The sequence below is a fragment of the Haliaeetus albicilla genome, chromosome 23 (genome assembly GCF_947461875.1).
Source record: "Haliaeetus albicilla chromosome 23, bHalAlb1.1, whole genome shotgun sequence".
Taxonomy (NCBI): domain Eukaryota; kingdom Metazoa; phylum Chordata; class Aves; order Accipitriformes; family Accipitridae; genus Haliaeetus; species Haliaeetus albicilla.
Window position 1 is genome coordinate 17,282,941 of NC_091505.1, and position 24,696 is coordinate 17,307,636.

General features: G+C 49.5%; 1 protein-coding gene across 1 annotated transcript; it reads left to right on the forward strand.

Annotated features, from left to right (window-relative positions):
- The first annotated feature begins 1,338 nt into the window (after positions 1 to 1,338).
- Positions 1,339 to 19,727, forward strand: LOC138690797 (basic proline-rich protein-like). The gene is made up of 3 exons (XM_069811700.1): positions 1,339 to 1,491; positions 17,174 to 18,276; positions 19,118 to 19,727. Exons 1-3 carry the CDS (start codon positions 1,339 to 1,341, stop codon positions 19,725 to 19,727), a joined length of 1,866 nt encoding a protein of 621 aa, XP_069667801.1.
- The last annotated feature ends 4,969 nt before the right edge of the window (positions 19,728 to 24,696 follow it).

A 24,696-nucleotide genomic window follows, 5' to 3' on the forward strand; every position in this document is an offset into this window, starting at 1 on the left:
TGCTGGGATAGCAAGGAGATAAATTCATAAGTACGCTGAAGAGGATCAGCAATTACAGTGCCGAGGTCACCCTCACACCTATCTCGATGACAGCCCAAATGGACCGTGCAAGAGATGTCCCTACATCTTCCCGGGATTAGCATCGATTAAATACCATGGAGAAACTGCACCATTTAGCAACTTCTGACAATTGTGAAGATGGTCAGGTTCATACCTTGGAAAAAGGCTTTGACAAAGCTGCCAAAGGGGAAGCAGCTAATTCCCACTGGCTGCGCTCAGGCTGCAGCTGCAACACCAGAAATCTCCGAGGTCCTGAGAACATGAAGATGCCGTCTTCATTTCCAAATGGATTTCCACATTTATTAGATCTTCCTGATAGAAATGTATGAGTAAGACAGATCCAATTAGTTCACCTAATAGTCTTGCATGATGAGGTTGGACTAACCATCTGAGCACAGGATTTTGCACAAATGAAAGAGCATTCCCATAAAATTGAAAATGTAATTTAGCAATTTGGAAAGAAAATCGACAATCTTTTGAGAAAACTAATAGCTTTTTACTGTGTAATATAAGCTCAACTATCTAGTGTGGAAAAAACATATAAAGCATTAAAGAGACAACCCTATCACTAAATGTAATAATAATAAAACCTCCTCAAATTATTTCTTATTACCCACCTTTGTTCATTTTCAGACTCTCCAGAAATAGGGGCTCTCTATGCTTCTGACTGATAAGCTCAACAATTCCCCACACAGCTGAAAGTAGCACACTCCCTGCAAGCTGACACACACACAAAAAAAGGGATATTTTCTGCTTTATCATTTAGAAGGCAGCCCCTGGGCCCAGCTCATGGTGGGTGTGAACTGGCCAAGCTGCAACTGATTTCATGGCACTGTTGAGCTGAGACCAGCCGAGGAGGTTTGCCTCTTTTCTGGAAGTATTTTTAATCACCTGAGGCCTTTCTCTGGAGAGACATTAATTCATAATCTCCAAGATCAGAAGCATTGGGTGGATTATCTGCTCTCCTGTGCAGCACAGCTCCAAATTGCCTCCTGTCGCCTCTGCCGCTTGCCCGTCTGTATTGGTCTGGAGGCATCTGGATTCAATCTGAAGATGTTACAAGATGGTGAATACGGGCTTTGCCTGCCTGATTCCTTCCTTCAGTTTCCCATGCTCCAAAACACAGCCCTCCTTCCTCTGATGCATGTGTCCTGCAAACCGGTGGCTCCGGCCGTGCTTCTCTTCCCCCTCTGTCCCCGGGGTTTCTCTCCAGCAAGGCAGAGGATGCAAAAAACAGATCACCCTGGCAGAAAACATTGGCTTTTAGGCTGCCAAACCATGGGCTATGCACACCCCACAGCAGCTAAAACCATGGAGCACAGCATTAACATCACCTGGATCTTTGGTCCCCCTAAATGCTGGAGCGTGGCAGCTTTGCCATCGCTGGGGCCACCTGAAGCCACCCAGCGTAGCTCCTCCATCACCAGCACGGTGAGGCCAGGGGCTGAGCGGTCAGAGCAGGTCAGGGGCTATATATGAGAAGGAACTCGCTCTATCCCACCCCCCTTCTATCTCTGCCCCAAATCACTCACTAGCATTTACTCCTCGGCCAGGCAGCAGGGCAAGACTCTCTGAAAAAAATATTCCACACCTGAGCAAAGAAGAGCTTGCATCTGATGAGATGGTTTGTGGCACTCAGTATCGGAGGGCGCATGCTGAGCACGTGGCACACATATAGGCTCGGTGATGCATGGGGATATTTACCTGACCCCCCAACTGAAAGCAAAATGCTTCAATAGCTGCTGAGAGCACAGAAAGTGGTTTCAGAGACAGAGCTAGAGATTAAAACAACACGAGCAGTGAGAAGTGCAAAATTAAAAGCTGTGCTGGTGTTTGTGTGCTGGATTTTGCATTACAATTTGCTGCAGGTTAATCATGTATCTGTCCTGTTCGGATTGTTTGCATCCCCCATCAGCTCTTTCTTGAATGCTGCTTCTGTTTGCCAAGTTGCAACAACAGCAGAAATCCAAAAATTGGTCCCACAATGTGCATAATTACTGATTTCAGAGAAAACCTACCCCTCCAGCTGCCCTGCTTGTATAGGTTGAAATGTTTGGAAAGGGAATTAGTTAACCTAGGCAGCTCTCTAGTACACACATGAACTCACTGCAGCCCATTTACAAACCTTAGAAATGGTGGCTTTGCAGGCAGGCAGGCAGCTATAAATACAGCTGCAGATGGAATTCCTGAACTTTTCAATGGTAGTTTTGAACAGGAATAACTTGACATTTAATTCTGGGACAATTGTGAAATGTCAACATCTGTTGTGGAAACACAGAATAATGACTAAATTAACACCACTTGCAGCTTTTAAGTATGTGGTAGCGTAACGTCACACCAGGATGCACTTGGACAAAACCGTACTGAGCTTCATGGTTTGAGTTGAAGAGAGCAACTGTCTGGGCTGGAGCGCGACAGGATCAGGCCCTGCTCTGGGCAGCTGTATTTCAAGGATGGCGAGCCCATAGCTGCAGCCTGCCAGCTCAGGGATTGCCATATCTATATCAACTGGATTGCTACAGTCTATCAATGCACCCCTCACAGCCTTTACAGAGGAAGAGTTTGTAACTACCACGGGGACCTCAGACCACCCCTTATGACTTGCACGAGCTTCACTGTGATACAGCAGAACAAACCAAGGCTAGTTCGGTATTTAATTATAGGTCTGAAGTCTTTTACAAAGGTTTATTCAAGGATTTTACCTTTTGCTTCCTCTGATTATAAAGCAGGCTGGATGGCCTAGCCTAAAATCTGCTGTGATCTTGGTCTGATGTCTTCTAAGTGACACATCTCCCCATGTCCTGAGGGTATGATGGTGGAGACAAGGTGAGACCCACAGAAGCTGATAGAGCAGCTGGAAAGCAAGAGTTTCCCAAGGCGCAGCACGCAGAGGGGCATCCCGGCAGGAGCTTTGCCATTCACGGCTTCTCTGTGCCACCAACAAGCAGCCAACCGCCGCAGGCAGACAGCAAATGCAGCAGCCAAAAACAGCCTGGGAAAAAAGCAAATAACGGTGCATTTTGGGCAAGACACCCAAACCCTTCTGCACCACTCGGTCCAAGCCAGGAGCAGGGGTGGGCAGCTCGCCCTGTTTGCAGGTCTGTCCGAGAGGTGCCCAGGGCTCCCCCGTGCCCTCCACAACCCGGAGAAGCACCAGCTCGGGCAGCAGCTCACCCGAGCAACAAGACATCAACAGAATTTGTAAAATCGCTTCTACCCATCTTGGCTAAAACAAGCTGAAGCACCACGGACTTGGCACTGAGTGAGTTCTTGCGCTGCGCTTTATGAATTGGTCTGAACACAAGCCAAATCCCAAAGTACTCAAGGACATCGGTGCCATAGATTTTTTTATCTGAAAGGAAGTTACTGTATTTAACCATTACGGGACGATGTTAAAAAATGGTCACTAAAGGCAGCCACCAAAGGGGCAGCATGTTAGCAATACTGGCCTGTTTGGAAAGCAATAAATACAGAAATTGCCCTGGTTTTCCCCTCCCTGTGGTCATGCATCTACAGATTAAAAAATAAAAAATGCCTAGGTCAGCTGGTCTGTCTCCTTGGACATTTTATGCCATTCTGGAGGAGCCTTTTGTCATCATGGGGTCAGATCCAGAAAAGTGCTGAGTCTTAAAATTTAATTGCGGGTATTTTAAAGGTGAACTGAACTGCAGTGGAGCATTGCATGCAGCACAGCAGATCCTAAGCTCGGGAGCAGGCTGAGCATCCTAAGCTCAGCCCACAGTCAGGCTGGTGCCACACGCCAGGAGCCACAGAAAGGGACCCAAAGAGGTCACCAATGTTCCCAAATTAGCAAAAGGAAAGGCAGGTCTGTGTCCATACCCAAGTTCTTGATTGTGCTGGGAGCTGAGGGAGAAAACGCAGCATGTTACCTGTTAGCCTACAACCCACGGGAAGGGGGAAGCGGCTGTGAGTGGGGACAACCTGTGCCAGAGAGCGGCTCAAACGCCCTGTGCAGCATCTGACGGCACTTCAGCTCCAGCATCAACCACGGCAGCAGACCTGACACGCAACAAAATAGTTCGATTCAATGTGGCTAAACCCTGCTAAAATAGAGGTTAGTCCTCAAGGCTCCAGTGCTGGAAATGGGGCAGTGGAGCTGGGCTCAGCATCAGCACTTTGAGCCTTTAACCCCGTTCCCCCCGACCCAAATCCTGGCCCAGCCAAAGTCAGTGGGAATTTTCTCGTTGCTATTCAGCTCCTGCATTTTGCCAGAGGGCCAGATTTCCCTGCAGAGCGGCTGGAAATCTTTCTTCCACTTCTACCAACCTCAAACAACTCTGCAAAGGGATTTGCTCCGAATTTCCTTGGATATGAGCTTGGCATCAGGTCAGAGACCCTGATGCAGTGGCATCAAAGAACTGCAGGAAAGCAGCCCCAAGAAACAGTGAAAATGTTGCTATTATACCATAAACTCTGGGACCGGTACAATACCGACTGCAAGCCAGGTACTAACACCCACCAGTTCTGGGGTTTTTTCATCCAACTAGCTCATTTCTGTGCCTGCTGATACATGACTACATATTTAGCGAAGGAGTTTATTCACTCTGAAAATAGTTTTTCAAATTAGCGCTCCATGTTTTCTAGGTGATGGGGTGGTCAGGATTTGGGGACAGAGTGATCCTTCGTTTGAAGAGCTATTTTAACCCATTACTATCATTAGCTGCCAAAAAGGGTGAGGAATTTCCTTGGCCAGGTCCAGTCCTGCCAGCAGTCACTGGTGGCAAACCAGCTGCAGGTTAATACACCCCTTGGTAGGTCCCAGTCTGGGCGCCGGGACCACTGAGGGACATGCTGGGAGGTGACCCAAAACGGATTCAAGGCTTTATCTCAACAGCTAATTACACCCTGCAGAACGTCGCCTTTTCTTTCCCCCTCGTTACTAGCAGGATAACAACACTCATGGAGGGGTTGTTTTTTCCCAAATCCTGTAAATCTGTGGGAGAGCAATAGCAGAGGAGAACAATCACTTTCAAAGATAAATAACTTTTCTGTCCCCACCGGGGCTGAGTGGCCACATCCAGGCCTGGCAGGGGTCATGAAATGGCCTGCCTGGCCGTCTCCCTCCCCAGCTGCTATTCTGCACTTCAACTCATCACGCACAACAGTGAGAACAAAGCGACCAAAGAAATCACCTCTTTCCATCCTGGTAAAAGCCCAACAGTTCAGCAGCAATTATTTATGTCACTCTGGATGGAAGAAGAAAAACATGCCTTTTTTAACAAATGCAGAAGGAGAGAAGAAGGTTGTCAGTGGTCAGGGTACAGCACCAGTGCCGCTCTCTCCCCATCGGTACCAGCATCCCCTCCGGCTCCGGCAGCCTCAATCCCAGGATTTACTTGGCTCACGTCAGCGGTCACGCTGGCATAACCACGGAGAGACCCAGGCTGGAGGAGGTCAGGTTAAGTGAGGATGAGGAAGAGCGAGGGGATGTTAGGAGTGCAGGTTGTGTTTGTTTGCCCCATCCTCTGCCCATGATACGGCCGTGGCCGTGGGCCACATTTCTCCCACAGAGCTGTAATAGCTCGACCAGATTGAAGGCACTAATAAAACCTTTAAATGGAGCCAAGGTGTCCTCCCAAATGCTTCACACATAGGAGGACATGAAAAATGATTTGAGAGAGTAAGCGAATAAGCAGCATACCTAGGAGGAGTTGACTGGGACAATCTACATTGATTTAAAACCAATAGTGCCTGCAGCTCTGCAGGTGCAGCGCTGAGGGCAGGCAGGGACTGGGCAGAAAGGGGGTTTCGAGCAGCAGGAGCAGGATGGCACGAACTCACTCATAGCGAAGGACAGCCAGGGCTCCAAACACCAACATCTTCTTAGACACTTCCCCCACCAGCCACCTCGGGGGGGAATTTTTATTTTTTTTTCAAGTGAAGTTTTGAAAAACTTGCAAAAGGCAACAGACTTATTGGAGCCCTTGGTGAGCAGGACATACCCACACTGAGGGGTTTCCCATCACATCTCCTGACAGAATTGTTCCCAAGATAGCTGATAGACACTTGTGTTTTATTGCAGTCACTATGACATTTCTGACATTTTAAGATTAATAATATCTGGTAGGCTTTTCCCCACCGGCAATCACATCGCTCCACCATGGGGCTTGGGCTTTATCCTCATCTCTTGCTGTTCTGTCACTTCTAATAACATGTTAACAGACATTTGCTACTCTAACACTGGATTGAGAGCAGGAGGATTTTCTCAGACCCGTAAATTGCAGCCTGCCCACTCACACTGTCTGTGAGAGCAGAGCATTTTGTTAGTGCACCTGAAGAGGGTTTTGGAGAGGAACATCTCAGAGGACTTTCTTTGGAGCCACTCATGGGGCTGCCCCTGCCCCACTCTCACTCCTGCCCAGGGCACCCACCACAAAGCCTTCAGTATCCTCCTTGGGCATCCCAAGTGTCTGTGCTTTAGTTTTAAGTCCATGAGTCATAAAACCATAAGTATTATTTGCTACACTGACATATCTATATTGCTTTTTTTCTTAAAGCCATATATTCCCACTGGGCATTTGCTGCTACATTTCCATCCAAAAAAAAAGAGAGTTAAGGAGAAGAATAAACGGAAGTCAGAGGCAGCATTAACAACTATCAGACAAACTCCAGTTAACTCTGTCCTCTTGCAAATCACTGCAAGCTGTGTTAACTTACAGAGAGGCCGGCAGGCAGAAGCCGTGAAGTCGGGTGAGACCGCGGTGATAAATCCCCGTGGGGCTGGGTGACAGCACCGTGATGCTGCCAAGAGCATCCCTGCACTCAGGGGGGATGCAGGTGCCAGGGAGAGCAAATGCCACTAACCTGCGGCCAGCAAGCAGCAGCCTGATGAGAAAAGACATTTTATTATGCAGAGCTAATGCCATTAGAGTAAACGAAGTTTGCCCAGAGGAATAACGAAGCAGTGAGATAGTTAAAGCAAACGCTGGAGCGGTTCCCTTGGGCCTGGGTGATTATAATGGTGGGGTGGGTTTTGCACACACAGGCTACGGACGCGTTCGTCCTCGTCCGCCACAGCCCCCTTGGACTGGGGGGCTGCAACCTGGACAGGGCTGCAGTGCCCAGCCCTCCCCGAGTAAGAGGGAGGCTTGGGCTGGAGATTTTATCAGCTGTGTGAGCTGGAGATTTCTCCCTGTATTTTATTAAGAAACAGCCTGCCCTCATGTGGCGAATGGAAAACCAGGAGGCTGAAGGTTTTGGACTAAAACTGTCCAGCAACGGTGCCGGGGAGGGGACCAGGAGCCCTTCGGAGAAAAGCTCTCACAGCTCAGTCCCTCACCTGTCGCACACAGCTTTTCCTCACTCATTTTTGTGCCTATTTCCCCTCCCACCTGCGCAGCACCCACTCTTCTTGCTGGCCTGGTAATTCCCAGAGAGCCACGGGCAAGTGCCCCGACAGAGCCCATGGGTGCCCACTGTAGCATATACGATACATATGATATGTATACAATATGTACACGATCTATACGGTATAGCGGGGCTGCAGGACCCGCTCCCACCGCTGAGCTGGTCCCCACAGCATGGGGCAAGGCTGCACAAGGTCAAGGCAAGCCCTCAGCGGAGGCAGAGCGCCGCAGCTCCAGCATCTGAAATGAGGAAAAGTCCCATTTGCATTCAGTTTATGGGCAGAACAGTAAGTAGTTTTTCTTGAATAGCTCCGATAACGCCTCCCGTGAGGGTGCAGACTAGGCTCAGAAAGGCAATCACACTCACACCACGTACAGCGGTTTCTGGGCAGCCTCTGGGAGAAGCCTCAGCTTATCGTGACAGGCAATAAAACCTTTACCCAGAATCAACACGATCCAGAATAAGTAAAACAGGCTGAGTAACAGATCCGAGAAAGCTGTATCTTCCCCAATCAATTCTTTTCTTTTTTTTTTTTAAATCAGTGATGTGCATGAACCTTCCAAATCAGCACTGAAAAACCAGCCGTGATGCAAGACCAAGCTGCATCGAGGAGCAGAGCATGCCGGCTGCATTTTGACAGCCGGGCCAGTAACTCAACAGTCAGCGGGTGATGCTGCAGGGCCAGGAACAAGACGGCCCGTAGCCAGCCCTGACACGAGCACCCATATGTGGCTGCAGCTCACGGCTCAAACCTGATCCCTCGACGTGCAAACAGGACACATCACAGTGGCTCCTGCTTGGTGCTTGTAGGAGCCCAAAACCCAGCGAGATAACGTACCTGCACGTTGCAGTGACAGCCTGCGCATCCGTAATGCCGGCATCCCCAGCTTCTGATGGGACACAAACAAAGTGGATCTCATTCTGATCGCCAATAGCTTCTTAACAGCATGGAACAAGCAGAATAGGATCCCACAGCAGGAAGCTGAAGCGAGGCCAATCCTGCCCAACACAGGTGCCAAGTTCCTAACCCCAGGACCAGCTTCCACGAAGACAGGAGGGTCCCCGAGGCTTCACGCCGTCCCTCCGAGCCATGCTAGGGGACAGGCTGGTGCCCAGCCGAGCACCGCAGGCTGACGCAGAGCCGCAGGGGAGGCATCTTCTCGCTTTTTCCAAACCCCTTCGTTTAACCCTCGTATTTGCAAAGCTCCTTGATTGCAGTCGGCACAGCCGAGCACCAACTCGTCCCCGTCTCACTCGTGCAGCTTCGAAGCCTCCACCGGGACGCTGACTTGTGACAGCCCATTAGAAAATGAGGGGGAAATGCAATAAATGGCATTAGTCTAGATGGCGCTCATGTATTTTTTACAGCCTGAAAAAGCAGCAGCAGCAGAGTTTCACCCTAACACCCGCTTTCTACCCCGGTTTCTCGCAGCAGCGGGTCTGACGGGCAACGCTTTCCACCAATGGGCAACGCTTTCCATGGGCACCTCGGGCAGAGCGGCTGTACGAGCGGGTTTAAGTCCACAGAGCAGGATGCTCGCACAGGTCTAAGTCCGCAACCGAGGAGTTCAGAGACCTGCTAATGCCCATCTCCTGCCGACAACCTTCCAGCAGCTGGAGCTTCAGCATCGCAACGCAAACTGCCCGAGTGAGAAACTAATAAAGGCAGCGCTGCAGCCCTGCCCGCACTCGAGCAGAGGCTCTAATTCCATTTTATCTGCTTGTCATCACCTCCTAAAACACGCCAGGCCCATGTTTTAGTTGGAGAGTGAGGCGTAACTGGGTAAAAGAGATTTTGGGTATATAAAAATAATTCTGAGCAGGTCTGTTTACCACACTGCTGCCTCGGGAATGGCCCATCAGCAGAGCTGTGGCAATGCAACCATCAGAGTTAATGCAACTGTATTTTGCTACATTTACTGTACTAATAAAATTGCACAGGTAGGTGGCAATGGCAAGTAACACTCCTTCCCATCCCTGCTGTTCGCACACAGGCTTGTTGGTGGAAGAACCACCCTCTGCAGATACAGTCCTAGCTCTGTTAGTTTTAAATTTATTTTCTTCAAAACTAACCATGGTTTTTACTGCAGATAAAGCACTTACCATGAAGTCTTCCCAAAACAGAAGGTGAGCAGCCATCTCCCACTCCTTTCTATGCTGTATCATGATAAACAGAACTAAAACACTTTTAATCAATCAGTTAAGCTCTGTCATATGCTGCTCTTGGACTGAAGGATAAGGCTCAGATGTGACATTCTTCAGCTATAGGGCTGATTTATAAGGTTTTCTTCATCATCATAAACATTTTGTTTTAGTAGAAATTGCTCCTTCTTTGAGCAAAACAAGGATTTGGGGTTTTGCATAAGCCAAGAGAGAGAGCAAAGACTGAATTCTTTTCCCATCTTTCTGTAACCTTTTTACTCCATATCAATGCAAACCCAGATTTTTCATCAGTCAAACCAGAAAACTTCTGTTCGTACAAAAGACCCTTTTTAATAACAAAAAAGAAGAGGAAAACTAAAAAGAAAGAGAGAAGCCAGTCAGCCAGTCCTGCAGCCTCCCCGAGGGAACAGCAATGTCCAGGGAGCACCGGCAGGATGAACCTCCCGTCTCCTGGGACAGCGCTTCCCCATCAGTCCCCAATTCCTCCCACATCCCAGCCGGAAAGCTGAAAACACAGCTACAAGCAGCATCAGTTTGCAGCTGAAGGCCCATCACCACTACCAATAGCTCACCTCAGCTCAGGGATACGGGCTGGGATTTTCAAGCCACTTTCAGGGATTTAAGTGCCCGTCTCGGACCACTAAAAATTGATACAAGAGGACATTGCGGACCCTGTGCTACTTCGAAAAACTGTGCTTGTTAAAGCACTAACAAGCATCTGCACCGCGGCTGGGTACGGGAAGGAACGAGCGCTTTGGGCTTTGCTGTCAACGAACACGGAGGAGTGGTCCAGCTTTGGAGGAGGGAAGGGGGCTGTGTTTTTAGGGCAGGAAGATCTTAATTTTCTTTTCATTGCTGCAGTGAAGCTCTGAGCAGGCAGGCTGGCAGACAAAGTGTGGCCTTTGAAGTCCCAAGAGATTTCTTACTTCTTTCAAGCTTTCAATCTGTCCTGCCAGCCATTTGCTATTGCTGCAGGGTACCTACCAGGAAACCAGGTTTGGTGCCTCCACCAGCAGAGAACAGTACAAGAATGGTACTTTGCACCAATAAGCCCATTTCAAATAAAAAAATAAAAATAAAAATAAAATCACTCTACTCCAGCTCCGTATCACCGGAGTAACAAAAGGGTAATTTCCTCTTCTATATGATTTTTTTTATATATATATGTATATAAAAATATGTGAAATATGTAAAAACAGCATTGGTGATTTCTCCTTTGGTTCAGTGCTGCAATTCCCTACATTTTATAAAATCCTTTGGCAAATGAAACGTAACCTTTACAAGCAACATTTCCAATGGGAAAGGTAATTAGCCCAATCACTGGTGATTTCTGATCTGGCTGCAGCAGCCGGCATACTGACTGCAGAAGTACAGTAACTTAAATGAATAGGTAGATGTAAAAAGTCAAAGAAAATGAGGCATGTTATTCTGGTGTATCATCGCAGGGGATTTGATATGGGAGAGAAGTGCAGCCGGGGAGGAGACAGAGGACAGAGGCAACACGTAATCGGTTTCTCAGCCAGCGGGTCCAGGTTGAGAGCTGGTTTGGATCTGGACAACACTTGGTACAGTGACCAAGCTAAGCAAATTAGAAATACTTACACCTTCCTGGCAGCTATGGTTTAAACCTAATAGCATATGGAAATGAAACCCAGATTTTATGGACACACGCTGTAATTACTTTGGACAAAGTAACTTGGGAGCAACCAGAGATGAAGGGCAGCGAGCACAGAGGCTGTGCGCTGTGAAAGACACGCCAGTTAGAAATGCTTACCTGGGCTTAGTGCACTGATTTAGACATGAACGTGCTATAAAAAAACACCCTGAAGACCACCAAGAGCAGAAGACTCTTTAAAAAGAAATGATAGTTCAGAAGTATTAAGAATTATTTTAACAAGTTTCTTTCAAGAGAAAAGGAAAGTACCCACTGGATGCTCTGTGAGATAAACACTGATTACAGCTGGGAATAACTTCACACATATTAAATAACAGAAAGTGTTGTGCGGCAGGAAGGAGACTGAAATAATATGAAATATTCCCACTCTGTAAAAATAGCCTAGGCACTCCGATGTTAGAAGACCTCTGAAGTTTCCAGAACAAGAGTTGTCTCTTTCCACGAGAAGCCCTTACGTCTCTGTGTGCTCGTACCTATTTATATACTTCCAGTAAAAAATTACTGGTGCCGACTCCTTTCTGACGTCCCACTCCCAGAAATAGCTGCTGCGACAGCTCCTGGAACAGCCTCAGCCCCTCGGCACCGATGTCCGACAGCCACACGGCTGCAACACTTCTCATGGATAAAAAAACCCTCTCCTTGTTTAAAACGCAGCACAGCAAGCCCAGCACCGGCACAGCAATAGCAGCAGCACACGTGTGGCTGGGGAGACTTCGCCCCTTTCCTTCTTTGCTGTAGCAAAGTGTTAATGCGGCGCCTGAACACCCACCCCTGCACTCCTGGTGCTTCCCATGGGAGAAGGGGCTGCGGAGAGGATCCCGAGACAGATGGGGGAACCCGCCCAGCTTCAGCTCCTCCAAAAGCAAGGTGAGGGCAAGTCAAAAGGTACCTCAGAAAAGCCCAAGATCCTGCGGATTCCTCCCTCGCAGGGAGCTGGAGACAAGCTCCACAGCTCCCGAAACACAGCCCTGTTCCGCAGGCAGACACCCCACAGCAGAGCTCTGCACGTCCCACCTCTGCATCCAGCTTCACAGAGTTCAGATATCCAAGATTCCCAAAACTACCATTCTCAGGCTGGTTTGCTTTGGGGTTGGGTTTGTTTGTGGGGTTTTCCTGAGCTTTTTTTGTCTTCCTGGGGCTCCACCTGATTATAGGGGCATCCAAAACCTCAGAAAGCAAGGGCATCTCCTGCAAAAATCTCCCAAAGTGATGTTCTGGGCTTAAGACAAGGCAATTCTGCACAGTGCTGCTAGTATAAAGATGGGTCATTGGTTACTTCAAAAGTCAGGTTCGGCATTTTTAAACCTTTGAAAACATAAGTCATGACACAGGGATCCGAGCAGTGTAAAGCAGGTTTGTAGGTTTGACACAGCTGCAAGCCAGGCTGGGTGAGCCAGGGGTGACCTGCCCAGAAAGGGGTTTCTGCAATCCAGGCGAGCCAGTAGCTTATCCTCAGGTGTAAGAGGGGAAAGGACAGTAGAGCTCACAGACGAGACGGACGCCTCGGTGGGAGGTGCACAGTGAACAAGAGTTCAGAGCCAGCACGCTCTGCCTTCGCATGAAGCCTCTGCAGCCTCTAATCACACCATACTCCTCCTCATCAGCCTAAGGTGGTAACAGGAGCATGTTTGACTTCCAAATCCTGCAATGCTGATACCCTGAGAGTTCGCCCCTCCTCGCCATGTCACCAGCACCCTGGAGAAAAACGGCATTCAAGTCCTGGAGATGCACCACCGGCCCCACTGTGCTTGAATATGGGAGCCTGACAATAAAACCAACTTACTCTCCATGTAGGAAGCACACACAGGGCACCGGTTTGCAGAAGCTGCTCCCAAGAGAGCGGAGGATCCTGCTTCCTCCTCATGCCTTAGCCAGTTTACAACTGCAGGAACGTTCAGCTCGCTTCCAAATTTCAGCGCCTTGAGCGAAGTCAGTAAATTCCATGCAAACCACCCGAACTGCAAACCGCAGGCTTGTCACTCGGAACAGATTGTGTAGATACTCACCAGAACAGCAAACACCTACGCTGTTAATAGATAGCTTTCACTCACAGGATCAGACAACAACAATCCCCCTCACCCAGGTAACTCGAACACACACCCCTTTCACCACAGAAGCTATCAGTCACCTGCTAACAGGTCAGCCTGGGTGGGATGGTTTTGGGGTGCCCGTCTCAAGCTCTGGCCCTACCACAGTGCTCAGAAGCCCTCGCTAGCGAGACATCCTGGCTGACCACACCAGCACCTCGCATCAAACACTGGCTGTGCTGAGCACACCCGCCGGTGACAACGAATCCCCTCCAGCACCCACCCCATCAACACAAGCCTGGTTCACCCAAAAAGCACCAGTAAGACCCGGTGCAAGAGCTGGGTACAGCTCCTGTATTAGCAATACAAAGCCAGGCTTGGAGCATCTCCCAGGAGCACATTAGCACAGTAGCAAACTTGGGTTTTGTTCCCGGCGTGAACAGAGCCTGATGCCTTCCACTTGGTCGGGGTACGATGCACTACAGTAAATCACAATTAGCACACACTCCAACCCATTTTTCCTCACTGTCAACAAGTGGCACAGCCAGAAGGGCTCTACGCTTAGGAAACATCTTTGCCTTTTGTTTGCGCAGTGATCTGAAGTCCAGATTACAGCTCTCTAAAACCCAAGAAAGATTACAACTCAGCGTCAGATTAGATTCTGGGGTAGAAAATCATCCAGAGCCACCAAAAGCAGGGAAGCCCTTGCAGGAGCTCTGCAGTTGCGGTGGAGCTAAGCAAGGAGTGCTCTGCTTGGCATAGTTTCTTCCCTGCTGTGCACAACCACCCCCTGGACCAGGTCTGGGCACAAGACCCACCACGGTATCAGCCCAGCTACATTGGTCACCGTAAGCCAGACCAGCAAAATGATCCTTTTAGATCTCAAAATATTTCAGCTGGGGGAAGGATGGTCTTGTAAACTCGCTGGTGCTGCCTGCTTAACCAGACCACATCTATTTGTACTGAGGCAACTGCAGCAACCACGAGCTGCAGTTCTGGAGCAAGTCTCTAAACGGCTCTGCTGCATAAAGTGCACATAACCATACAGTTTTAAGAGGGCAGACTAGAAAAAAACCCAGCTGAAGCCTGAGCATCCAGGCAACCCTCTCCCCAAGACACTCAGAGGTTCCCCTGAGCACGTAGGCCACCCCAAAAATACCCCCAAACATTTTACACACTACAGCAATGCAGCAGCAGTCTCAGCAACACAGCTCTCCCCAGGTACGTCATCGCTTGCACACCCCCAACACGCAGCTTGGGTTCAGGTCCCTCCTTTGCCCACCAGCATCCAGACCCTATTGCTCACTCTATCAGCACAGAGACTCTCCCAGCAGCAGAGCACAAAATTTCAAGCTGCTATGTTCAGCTTGTGCAGCAGAGCCTCAGCTCCAGCCCCTGTTGCCACAGCAGAGCGGGTCACACCACCCTGCCAGCCTCTGCAGCTGAGACAAACCAAGGTCTCCCCACTCCCAGGGGCAGCAGTTCAAGACAAGCTGCAGCTCCACTCCCAACTTCAAGGCTCAGGGAGTCAAAGAGCAAAAACAAAAAAAGGGAGTGCGACTATTGCTTAAGGGCAAGCGTCAAGCACTATCACTTGAGGACGTCCTTCTCCTGGCCTGCGGGAGAAACATCCCCCTTCCCAGCACAGAGCCTCCTTGAAGCAGCAGCAGCAAGAGGTTTGCAGCAGATCCACCTTCTTCAAAATCGAGGGGGAGGAGGGTTGCTGGAAGAGGCAGGACAAGGCTGCAACCCACAACCCAGCAAGAAAGGGTCTCCTGTATTTTTTCCTACTTGTCTACTGCAACCACACTTTAGCGAGATACATTATTAAACACAAGGTTTATTTTAAAGTCTTTTTATTGGTAGGTCCACCACAGCCATTTACATGTTATTACAGAAACAAACTCCCAAATCATCCTTCCCCAGACCACTGCAACTGTTCCAGGTTGGGTTTTTTTGGTTTTGTTTTTCACTTTTTGTCTTTTTAAATGGTAGACAAACCTTAGCATCTGGAGAAGTTTTCTTTCTTCCCATCCCTTCAAGCTGCGGAGTCACCAGCAAACCATTATACACATTACTACAGACTCTGCTGTGAGAATTGATTACTGACAAAAGCTATGTTGTCAGCGATGAAGGTCTTGCGGTTTACAGATGGATACCGTGCAATTTTTCTCCTACTAAACTAATCAAAATTGCATCGTGATCCACCCGACAACAGCAAAACAAAGCTTACCATACTGGCAAATTTGGGGCAGTGCAGCCTGAAGACAAGTCCTCCTTTCCTCCACAGGCCGGGACAAGTGCAATACTCTACATATAGCTACAAGTAATGCAACAAATCCCCACCCATGGAGAAACCAGCGCAAGGCATCTTCAGATCTTCCACGGAAGAAGGGGGGGGGGGGGGCTTCAAAACCCATTATTCACCACAGATTCACCACCACCACAGTCAGTTTTGCATGGATTTGCACAGCAATTTTAGTAAGCTGGGATGCAAACCTGCAAAACTGACTGTAATCAGCACCATCTTCTCCAGAAACTGCCACTAGCTAGGATGCACTTTATCTAGCAGTACTGTAAGTGCCCACATTACAGTAGGTCCAATTCAAAGCTACCTGCACTATGAGCACTTTGATACTGCTAGGACAAAACTACTTCCCGAGCAATTGCCTTCAGTGAAAAAACGCTTTAACTAAAATTGTAATTGCTGAGCTAAAGCCAGACGGATGCGGGTTTTTTGGACGCGCAGGCAGCAGCTTGTGCCAGAAGGAGCATTTAGGGCAGTAGATTCTACGCTACTTCACTAACTGCACTAGATGCACCTTAACACAAGAACCATTTGTAACGTAGCTCTAACGCAGCAAAACAACAATCCTGGTTACATCCGTGCCCTGCTACCGTCACTGAATCGCCACAGTAATGCCAGAAGTGCTTATACTGCAGTAGATCCTAAACTCTACCTGCACTGTAAGCACTTTTGCACAACTCAAGGCCCATCACCAGATAGAAACTCTTCTACTTAAATGGTCTTCTTGTTTCAGCACAGCTAAAGCATCACAGAAGCGTCTTGACTGAAGCACAGGAGCCAACAGTACCTGCCAAGAAAGAAGACTAACATTAATGTTGCATAACACAGATATGGATTTGCTACTCAATCTAGCAGAGGCTTTCTTATTAAAGTACAGAGGCAGAAATGGGTTCGGAGTTTTGAGAAGGCAATTTAACTGAGAGCACACCAAACAAGGAAGAGTTTGCAGCTAATTTTCACTTAAATTAAGGTGAAAATGGCTTCCTCCAGTTTTTAGTGGCAGTTAGAAAGCACTGTAACAGGTATCAAAACATCCCGGTTTCCTGCTCTCATGGGTTTGGTGTGTTACTACAGCACACGAGACATTTTACTTGACCTTTCTCCTGGAGCTTTACTGAGTCTCTTGCATCACCCAACCACCAAACATTCCCCCCCCCCAGTAGCATAAGAAAAGTTCTGACACATGATCCCGCACCCTCCACACCAGATAATGGAGTATCTGTACTCCAGATGATGCCGTTAACTGCACAGCAGCACAAAAGCGACGGACCCTCCTCGCAGGAGGGGAAAAAAAAAAAAAAAAGATATACATACATATATTAACGAATTTAAATTTCCCTCCAGAGCCACGCTGTCAAGACCGGGCATTACAAACCTGCGGAGGTGGGGAGGCTTTTGCTGGGGATGCGCGGGGCGGCGGTGCCCCCCCCCCCGCTTCCCGCACACCCCAAGCGGCTCGTGCAGAAGTTGAGCCTCTCCGGGTGTTTATGGCGGGGGGGGGGGGGGGGGGGCTCTGCTAGAGGAGGGCCCCCACTCCCGCCGGGGCATTATCTCCCCCCCGGGGCGGCGCAGCCCGCCGTTATCTCCCCCGCACTGACCATCTGCTCGGGGGAGCGGGCAGGGGGATTTACTCGGCCGCGCTCGCCACGTGCACCGCGCCCCCCCCCCAACACCCCCCCCGGCTCCGCCACCCCCGGGGCTGCAACCGGAGCATCCCCGCAGGCACCGGCCGGCGCTGAGCACCGGAGAGTTCAGTGCGGGCTGGCACCGGCCGGGCACGCCGCTCCCCACCGCAGGCCCGGGCTCGCCGCCGCAACCCCCCCCGCCCGCGTCCCCGTCCCCCCCAGCCCCGGTCCCGGAGGGGGTGTGGGGGTGCCCCGCCACGTGCTGCCCGCCCCGTCCGGGGGGGCGCGCGCTGCCGCCGCGGCGGCGGCGATTAAAGCGCAGGAACAAAGCACGGTGGGAAATGCAGTCCTCCATTCAAAGCCCCAAAAACGCGCCAAGCCGCCCGCCCGCCCGCCCCCACCCCCCCCCCTTCGCCCCGCCACCAGCAGAGGCCCGACCACCCCCCCCACCCACCTCCCCCCCACCCCCACCGGCCGCCTCACCCCCGGGGAGGGCGAGCAGCGAGCCCGGCGGTTAAGTCGCGCCGAGGGCGGCTCCGCAACGGCCGCGGGCGGCCCCTTTGTCCCGGCCCGACGGGGGCAGCCCCGCTGCCTCCCGCCGCCGTCGTCGTCCCCCCCCCCCCCACGCCTTCACCGCCCCCCCCCCCCCCACCCTCTCCTTCCCCTCCCCGACCCCCGCCCGCGCCGCCACCTCCGGTCTTGCCTGAGGGGGGCCGGCGGAGGGGGGGGACGGCCCGGCGAGCGCGGAGCGCGGCGCCCCGACGGCGGCTTCTTTCCCGAGCGCGTGGTCCGGCTCCCGCCCGCCCCCTCCGCGCGCCAGCGAGCGAGCCAGCCAGCCAGCGAGCGCGCGCGCACCCGCGCGCCGCCTCCCGGCCGGCCCCGCACTACAAACCCCAGCGCGCCCCGCGCGCCGCGCATGCGCCCCGCCGCCGACCGCCGCCGCCATGTGCTCGCTGCCCGCCCGCGCCCCCCCCCCCCCCCACCGGCCACGCGGGGGCGGCGCGCGACCCCACCCCACACCCCCCCCCCCACGCCGGGCGCGGGAGAACTGTAACGGCGGGGGGGGGAGGTAACCCTGCGTGCTGCTTCCCCCCCCCTTCCTCCTCCGACACCCCGCACCACAGCGGCCGGCCGGGGAGCCCCAAGTTTCGGCCTCCCGCCGCGGCCCCGTCCATTGTTGGTGCCGCGGGAGCCGCCGGCCGCGGGGAGGGGGGGGGGGGGGGGCACCGGCCCCGGGGTGCGGGGGGCCGGGCCGGCGCGTTTTGGGGGGGGGGTTGTCGGGCCGTAGCGTGGGAGCCGCGGGCCCACGCGGGAGGCAGGTCGAGCCCCCGCGCACTCCTACAGGTGGGTGGCGGCCGCCCGCGTTCCGGTAAAGCGCTGCCGCCACCGGGAACGGGGGTCGGGGGTTGCCCGCCCCGGTTCCACCGTCCCCCAGCCCAACCCCCGGGGCAATCCCGGTACCACCCGGCAGAGATTGCGGCGCAAGCCGGCGGGTCGCGGGAGCCGAGCGAGGGGAGGAGGGGGGAAGCGATTAGAAAAAACTAAAAAAAAAAAAAAAAAAAAAAACCTAAAATAAATAAAATAATAAAAAGCGTGCAGACGCGGGGAGCACCCTCGGGCTCGCGCCGGCTTTTGGGGAGGGAAACAAAAAAAAAAAAAAGCGCGAAGGAAAGGGCAAGAAAATGGAAAGATAAACACGTTACCTTTGAGCCCGAGCAAAGCCCTGGAATAAAAAGGGTTTTACGAAAGTGGCGCGAAGACAATATCATGTGATCCCAGCCCAGGGCGTCTCCTTCCCGCACCGACCAGCCAAAAAAAGAGAGAGGAATAAAGGGGGGAAAAAAGTACATCCGCTCCCCACGCCATTAGCATAATTAATTGTGTCCTGCAGCTGCAGCCGCAGCTCCCCGGCCAATGGCAGCCACCGCCGCCCCGGCCTCCTCTTCCTCCCGCCCGGGGAGGATGGCGAAGGCCGGAGACCTCGGGGAAAGGCTGGGAGACCGGGGGGCGGCGGGGGGGAGCGGGCCGGCTGCCCGCCCGCCGAGGTTTTGGGGGACAAGGAGAGCGGGGGGCTTTCGGGGGGCGTCGCGGCCGCCCCCGTGCCTGGCACGGCGGGCGGGGGCTGCCGGCGGGGGTCGGGCCGTCAGGCGCCCCGAGGGGGCCCTGGGACGGCGGGGGGCAGTGCGGGCACTCCGCTCCCTTCCCCTCGTGGAAACGGCGAACCGCCGCGGCCACCCTGCAGCCCCCGCCGCCGCCACGCGTGGCCACGGTCGCTCGGGACCCCCGGTGCGGCGCCGGGTGGAAACTTGCGGCCATTTTGGGGCGAAAAGCCCCCAAGTCGTGTGGCGCTGGGCCTGGCCCGGCCTAGCTTGGCCTACGCGGCAGCAGGCCCGGCCCGCGGTGCCACCCCGCCGCAGGCGGCTCCCCCCCTCCCGCCCTCCATCTCCTTCCTACCCCTGAGCCCCCCCGAGGTGCACCCCGAGGGGTCCCTCTACCCCTGAGCCCCCCCGAGGTGCACCCCGAGGGGTCCCGCTACCCCTGAACCCCTCCGAGGTGCACCCCGAGGGGTCCCGCTACCCCTGAACTCCGTCTGAGGTGCACCCCGAGGGGTCTCGCTAGCCCTGAACTCCCCCCCCGAGGTGCACCCCAAAGCGTCCTGCTACCCCTGAACCCCCCCCTTGAGGTGCACCCCAAGGGGTCTCGCCAGAGACTGGGCGGCGTTGGGGACCCCTGGCCCTGACACGCACCCCGGCCCGGGCCGGGGGAGCACGGTCGGCCTGCCTTGGCGGTCGGCCCTCACAGGAATGCTAAAAATGTGCTAATTGTGCCCTGCCAGCAGCCACCGTTCCTCAAGGATTAGAAATAATCATCTTTTTTTCTGTAAAAAAAAAATAATAAATAAAATCGATCGATAATGGACGCTTTTGCCCTTCGTCCCCCCAACCCCGGCCACTCCGTTCGTTCAGCGAAAAAATATGAGGTGCCTCATTTAACCCTAATCATCGGCATCTGAAGTTAGAACAAAAAGGTCCCCATGGAAACCGGGGAGTAATCTATCAGTATTACGTTCGTTACACAACGAGAAAAGGGCTTTTGTCCCGCCTGTATTTACTACTGTTTAATTTCTTTTTTAAAATTCTGCGGCCAAGTTCTTTCGGGTTTGAAGGGTGAGTTTTGCCGAGCTTCCCTACTTTCCTAACCGCGTGCGTGCGTGTGCGTGCGTGTGTGAGGCCTAAAACAAAGGGACCATATCAAAGCGCTCCCGGAGCAAGACGGGAGGGCTCTCCGCAGGCAGACCTATTTCGGAGGCCGTCTTATTATTTGTTCCAGAAACTGCAATTTGTTTCTTCATTATCAATGGGAATGCTCGGCCGGGTTGTTCTTTGCAAACTTTTATGTTGTAGCGTCTGGGATAGGTATCGAATTTACTGACTCCTGATTTGGAGCTGCGGGGAGACTTTCTGTAATGGAGGACGCAGTAAAATTCAAAATTTAAATTTTCTCCTGATTAGGCAAAGTAGCTTTCTGAGGTCCTGAGCCATGAAGGTGAAAAGAGAGCAAAATGCTCAACATTAAAGTCAATAATTCAGCATGGGTGTGTAAATTTATTATCAATGCCCCTGCAGAAATGGAATAGTGAATTGACGCAGTAATGAAAAATACAAAAGTGTCCCAGTAACTCATAAATGCAGAACAGGGTAGGAAACGTTCCCAAGTAAAAGATACTTCATGTCTAACTCTGCAAAACAAAACTTTTTAAAACTTGTAGCACAGAAGCAGTAAATGTTACACGGTCTAGAAAATGTTCTTCTTTGTATGAAAAAAAGAATCGGATGCTTTGCCTTGATTTTTTTTATTATTTAATATGGAAAGTTGTATCATAAGTGTTATTCAAATCTTACGTATGAATAAAGTTATGTCTAAGTGTAGCAGCTTTTACTCAATGCGTGCTGCAAATTGATTATCTCTTCTGTCGGTTCAGAAATAAATTAGTCTTTCAACAAAGAGAGCCTGAAGATGGTGAAATGTCTACATGAAGTGTTGCACAGATAAGATTAAATGGTATTTTTACATCCTCCTGCTGACCTTTGACTTGTATTTTTGTGTATCTTGGAAGGGAGTCTTGGGGTCTGCAAATACATCAGTTGCTAAAAAAAGTAATGGTCAAAGAAAAAAGTGCCAGAACATTTCTTAATATTTTAAAGGGTGTTGTCTAGCTAAAGCATTCATCTGCCATGTTAGCTAGGCAAAGAGTTTTGCGCTGTGATGACGGCCTTTTCAAGCGCACGTGATTTATAGATCGTAAGGTGGTGCTTGTAAAACACATTACTTACTAACTGTGGTAAAGTTTTGTTCCAGGTTAGGAGGACCGTAGGAAGACTAAGCGAGGTGCGATCCCTACAAAGAGATACAAAAAAATATATGTATTTTCCTGAAAATCACTTTCAGAATTTATTGTGCACTTATATAGCTCACTCTTTTCTTATACCAGATACACAGAAATTTGGATATTTTTTTTTTCTGTAACGGAATTGTGTGCGTGCATACATGCTGAGAAGGTATTTCTGTTTCCTTCCTTGCACTTTTCTTCTCAGTGCTGCAAATAATTCTGTTCTATCTCTTCTTGGTTACTGATTCATTCATACTCTAACAACTATGTTCAAGGATTGCCTTGGACTGTCTCCTCCACTTCTGTTTCCTTCAAGAATCAGAACTATTGTCTGACCTTTTTCATGCTGAAGAAAGCACAGTGAATTGTGCTGAACTATCCAGATGCATAAAAGAAAAAATCAGAAACAAGTAAGAGGCATGTATCCTTGTGAAACAGAAATTATTTTTCAAAACAAACTATCCAAATATGCATATCAGTTGCAGTATGGAGAGATTTCTGTCAGATTAATAAAATCTAACTTACTTCTCAAAACTCTGGGAATAGTTGAAAGTCTTAAGAAGGTCTTCTACTAAACTTGCAGAACAGCAGCATGAAATCAGCGTCCAAACCCCCATTTTATAGGCAGGTCTGGCGTTTTTCAGACATCATATTTTATACTTTTGGAAGAAAATTTTTAGAGATCTCAGGTCATCTTAAAAAGAAACAAAAAAAATGCAAAGGAATATTTAAGAGAAAATAGTTTAATCGTTAGCTACAGAGTTACTCTCCTGATCCTACAGAGGCTGCTAACTTTTTCTGTGAATGCTTGCACAGTCACAACTGTGGTAAATCTTTGCAGGAGTGGAGTTCCATAAAGATCTGTCTTTATTTGTCTTCTGCACACTTTGGGATTTTTCATATAACTGTGGATTACTTGTTAAACTGTCTTTGTTTTAAAGCATTCAGCTGAAAAAGATGTAGAATGAAAATTATTTTCCTCTTGTGAGGACAGAATAAAATAAGTACTTTGAGATTACAATTCAAATTTTTCATCAATGTCAGTGAAAAATTTAACTCAGGATTAGTTTTCTGAATAGTCTTTACATAGTTGCACTTCTCTGTGAAAAATGACTGATAATAGAGGTTTTATTACAAAAGATTTCACACTTTTGTCATTGTATTAGTAAAACAGACTTAAAACTGGCATTCACCTTTTCAATTCTATTTATTTGTACAACTATTTCATACAGAAAAATAAGATACAGATAAGATATGTTACTCTGCATTTTTGTTATGGGAAATATAAAAACACTAAACCCTCTCCTAAATAAGACCAATCTACATGTAAAATGAGAAACAAGTGTATACTATTGGCATGGACTTCGTGTCTGATTTTTCTTTTTTTTATTATAATATTGATTGCTGTGATAAATAATGTAACATTTGCTGTACCTCTGATAGGCTGTAAAGGACTGCCGCATACTAATGTCTCAAACCTGTCTTTTTAAGAGCTCTTTGACAATTTATTATAAACATGTTGTTAAAACAAAATGTAAATGTAAAGAATGAAAGCTCTGCCTTGTATTTATTTTTGTAGTTTGGCAGCTATGTTAATATGCTAAATTCTGCGTTTAGATTTCTAATACTTTTCATTTGTTTTGTATTTATATTATTTTCTAGCAGGCTGAAATTCAATTTCTGTGCAGCTCATTTATGCAGTTTCTATAGGTTTTGATTCTGTGAGTTGCTTCCACTTTCATTAACATCATGGGAAGCCAGATGAACTCATCCCTTCACAGTACTGAGTTCTTCATCTATTTCCTTCTGGTTTCAGGTGGGTTAAATCCTAAAATCTGGGTATAAGTTGTCTAATTGAAAAGGCGGTTACTTGCATGACTAAACAACCCATCTTGTGTTCACAGGATAGGGCCCTATATAATGCTGAACTGCTCTATTAGAAACGCTTCCCATATTCACTTGCTCAGTAACAGGGTTTGCATTTTTCTCATGTCAAAATAAATTCTTTGAAGACAGAGTTTTGAAAGCGTAGCCAAGCTGGCCGTATATTTTTCAGATTCTCTAGGTAGGTTTAGTATTGTTAAACACATCTTCAGACACAATATGCATCCTTCTGCCATTTTGATAAGATCATGGCTTATACCTGCCCAAATGACTTCATTAAAGTCTCAGTGGTTTGAGATTTGCCTGTCTCATCAGAAGGTTTTTGTTGCATTACAATTTCTCTGCTTCATTTCAGTCGAAATGTGCATATCCTTCCCACAGAGACGTTTCCAATTTTACCAAATATTACTGGTATTTCAACGAGTTTTCTTATTTGTGTATATAATGTGACATTTTAATGCATGCATACATCCCTTCATACTAAACATGAAGTACAGTTTTCTATTTTGTAACAGTACACAACTTCCCCTTTTGTAAAATTGCTTAATAAATTTTATTTCTCCACAGCTGGTAATCAGAATACGTTGTGAGCTGTCTAGATTTTGTGTAAATCTTGATTTTTTGATGAGCCACATATCTAAATACGTGCTTAGGCCCTTAAATCTGTGTAAATAGCTTAAATGAGGGGTGTATAAGTTTGCAAACCATGAAAGCTCTAGCTTGAGGAGCACTAATCTTTCCATCAAAGCAAGTTACAAAGGCAGGCTACACCGTGAATCTGATCCTACAAACGTTTCATACACATGCTGGGTAACTGGGACACGAGTGGTCCCGCTGGTTATTCAGCCCAGCCCGTATGTGCAAGGGCAGGGAAGCCTTCGGTCCCAGTCCTGCACAGACCTTTGTGTGCACACCTAACTTCTCCTTCAAGTCAGTGGAACAAAACAGGACTTGTTTAAACATCTTCACTGTGCATAAACTTAAGAATCTGCTCGAGTCATTTCTAGATGAGACATCTCCTTCCAAAATATACTTCCCTTACACCATGTGACATTTTAGAAATGAGTCAATAAATTACTGTTTGACTACAGGTTACACATAAAATTCATATTTTGTTGAACTCTGTTACTGTAGGATGCAGTACAGTATTGCCTACATTTTTCTCTGCAATCTGCAGGTGTTATCAATGTTTGATG

Excerpts from the sequence above, each read along its gene's own strand:
- LOC138690797 (XM_069811700.1), top strand. The coding sequence starts at position 1,339 with ATGGGCTATGCACACCCCACAGCAGCTAAAACCATGGAGCACAGCATT. Across the intron at positions 1,492-17,173 it reads GCTCCTCCATCACCAGCACG|CCCGCCGTTATCTCCCCCGC; the intron begins GTGAGGCCAGGG and ends GGGGCGGCGCAG. Across the intron at positions 18,277-19,117 it reads ACGCCGGGCGCGGGAGAACT|CTGCAGCCGCAGCTCCCCGG; the intron begins GTAACGGCGGGG and ends TGTGTCCTGCAG.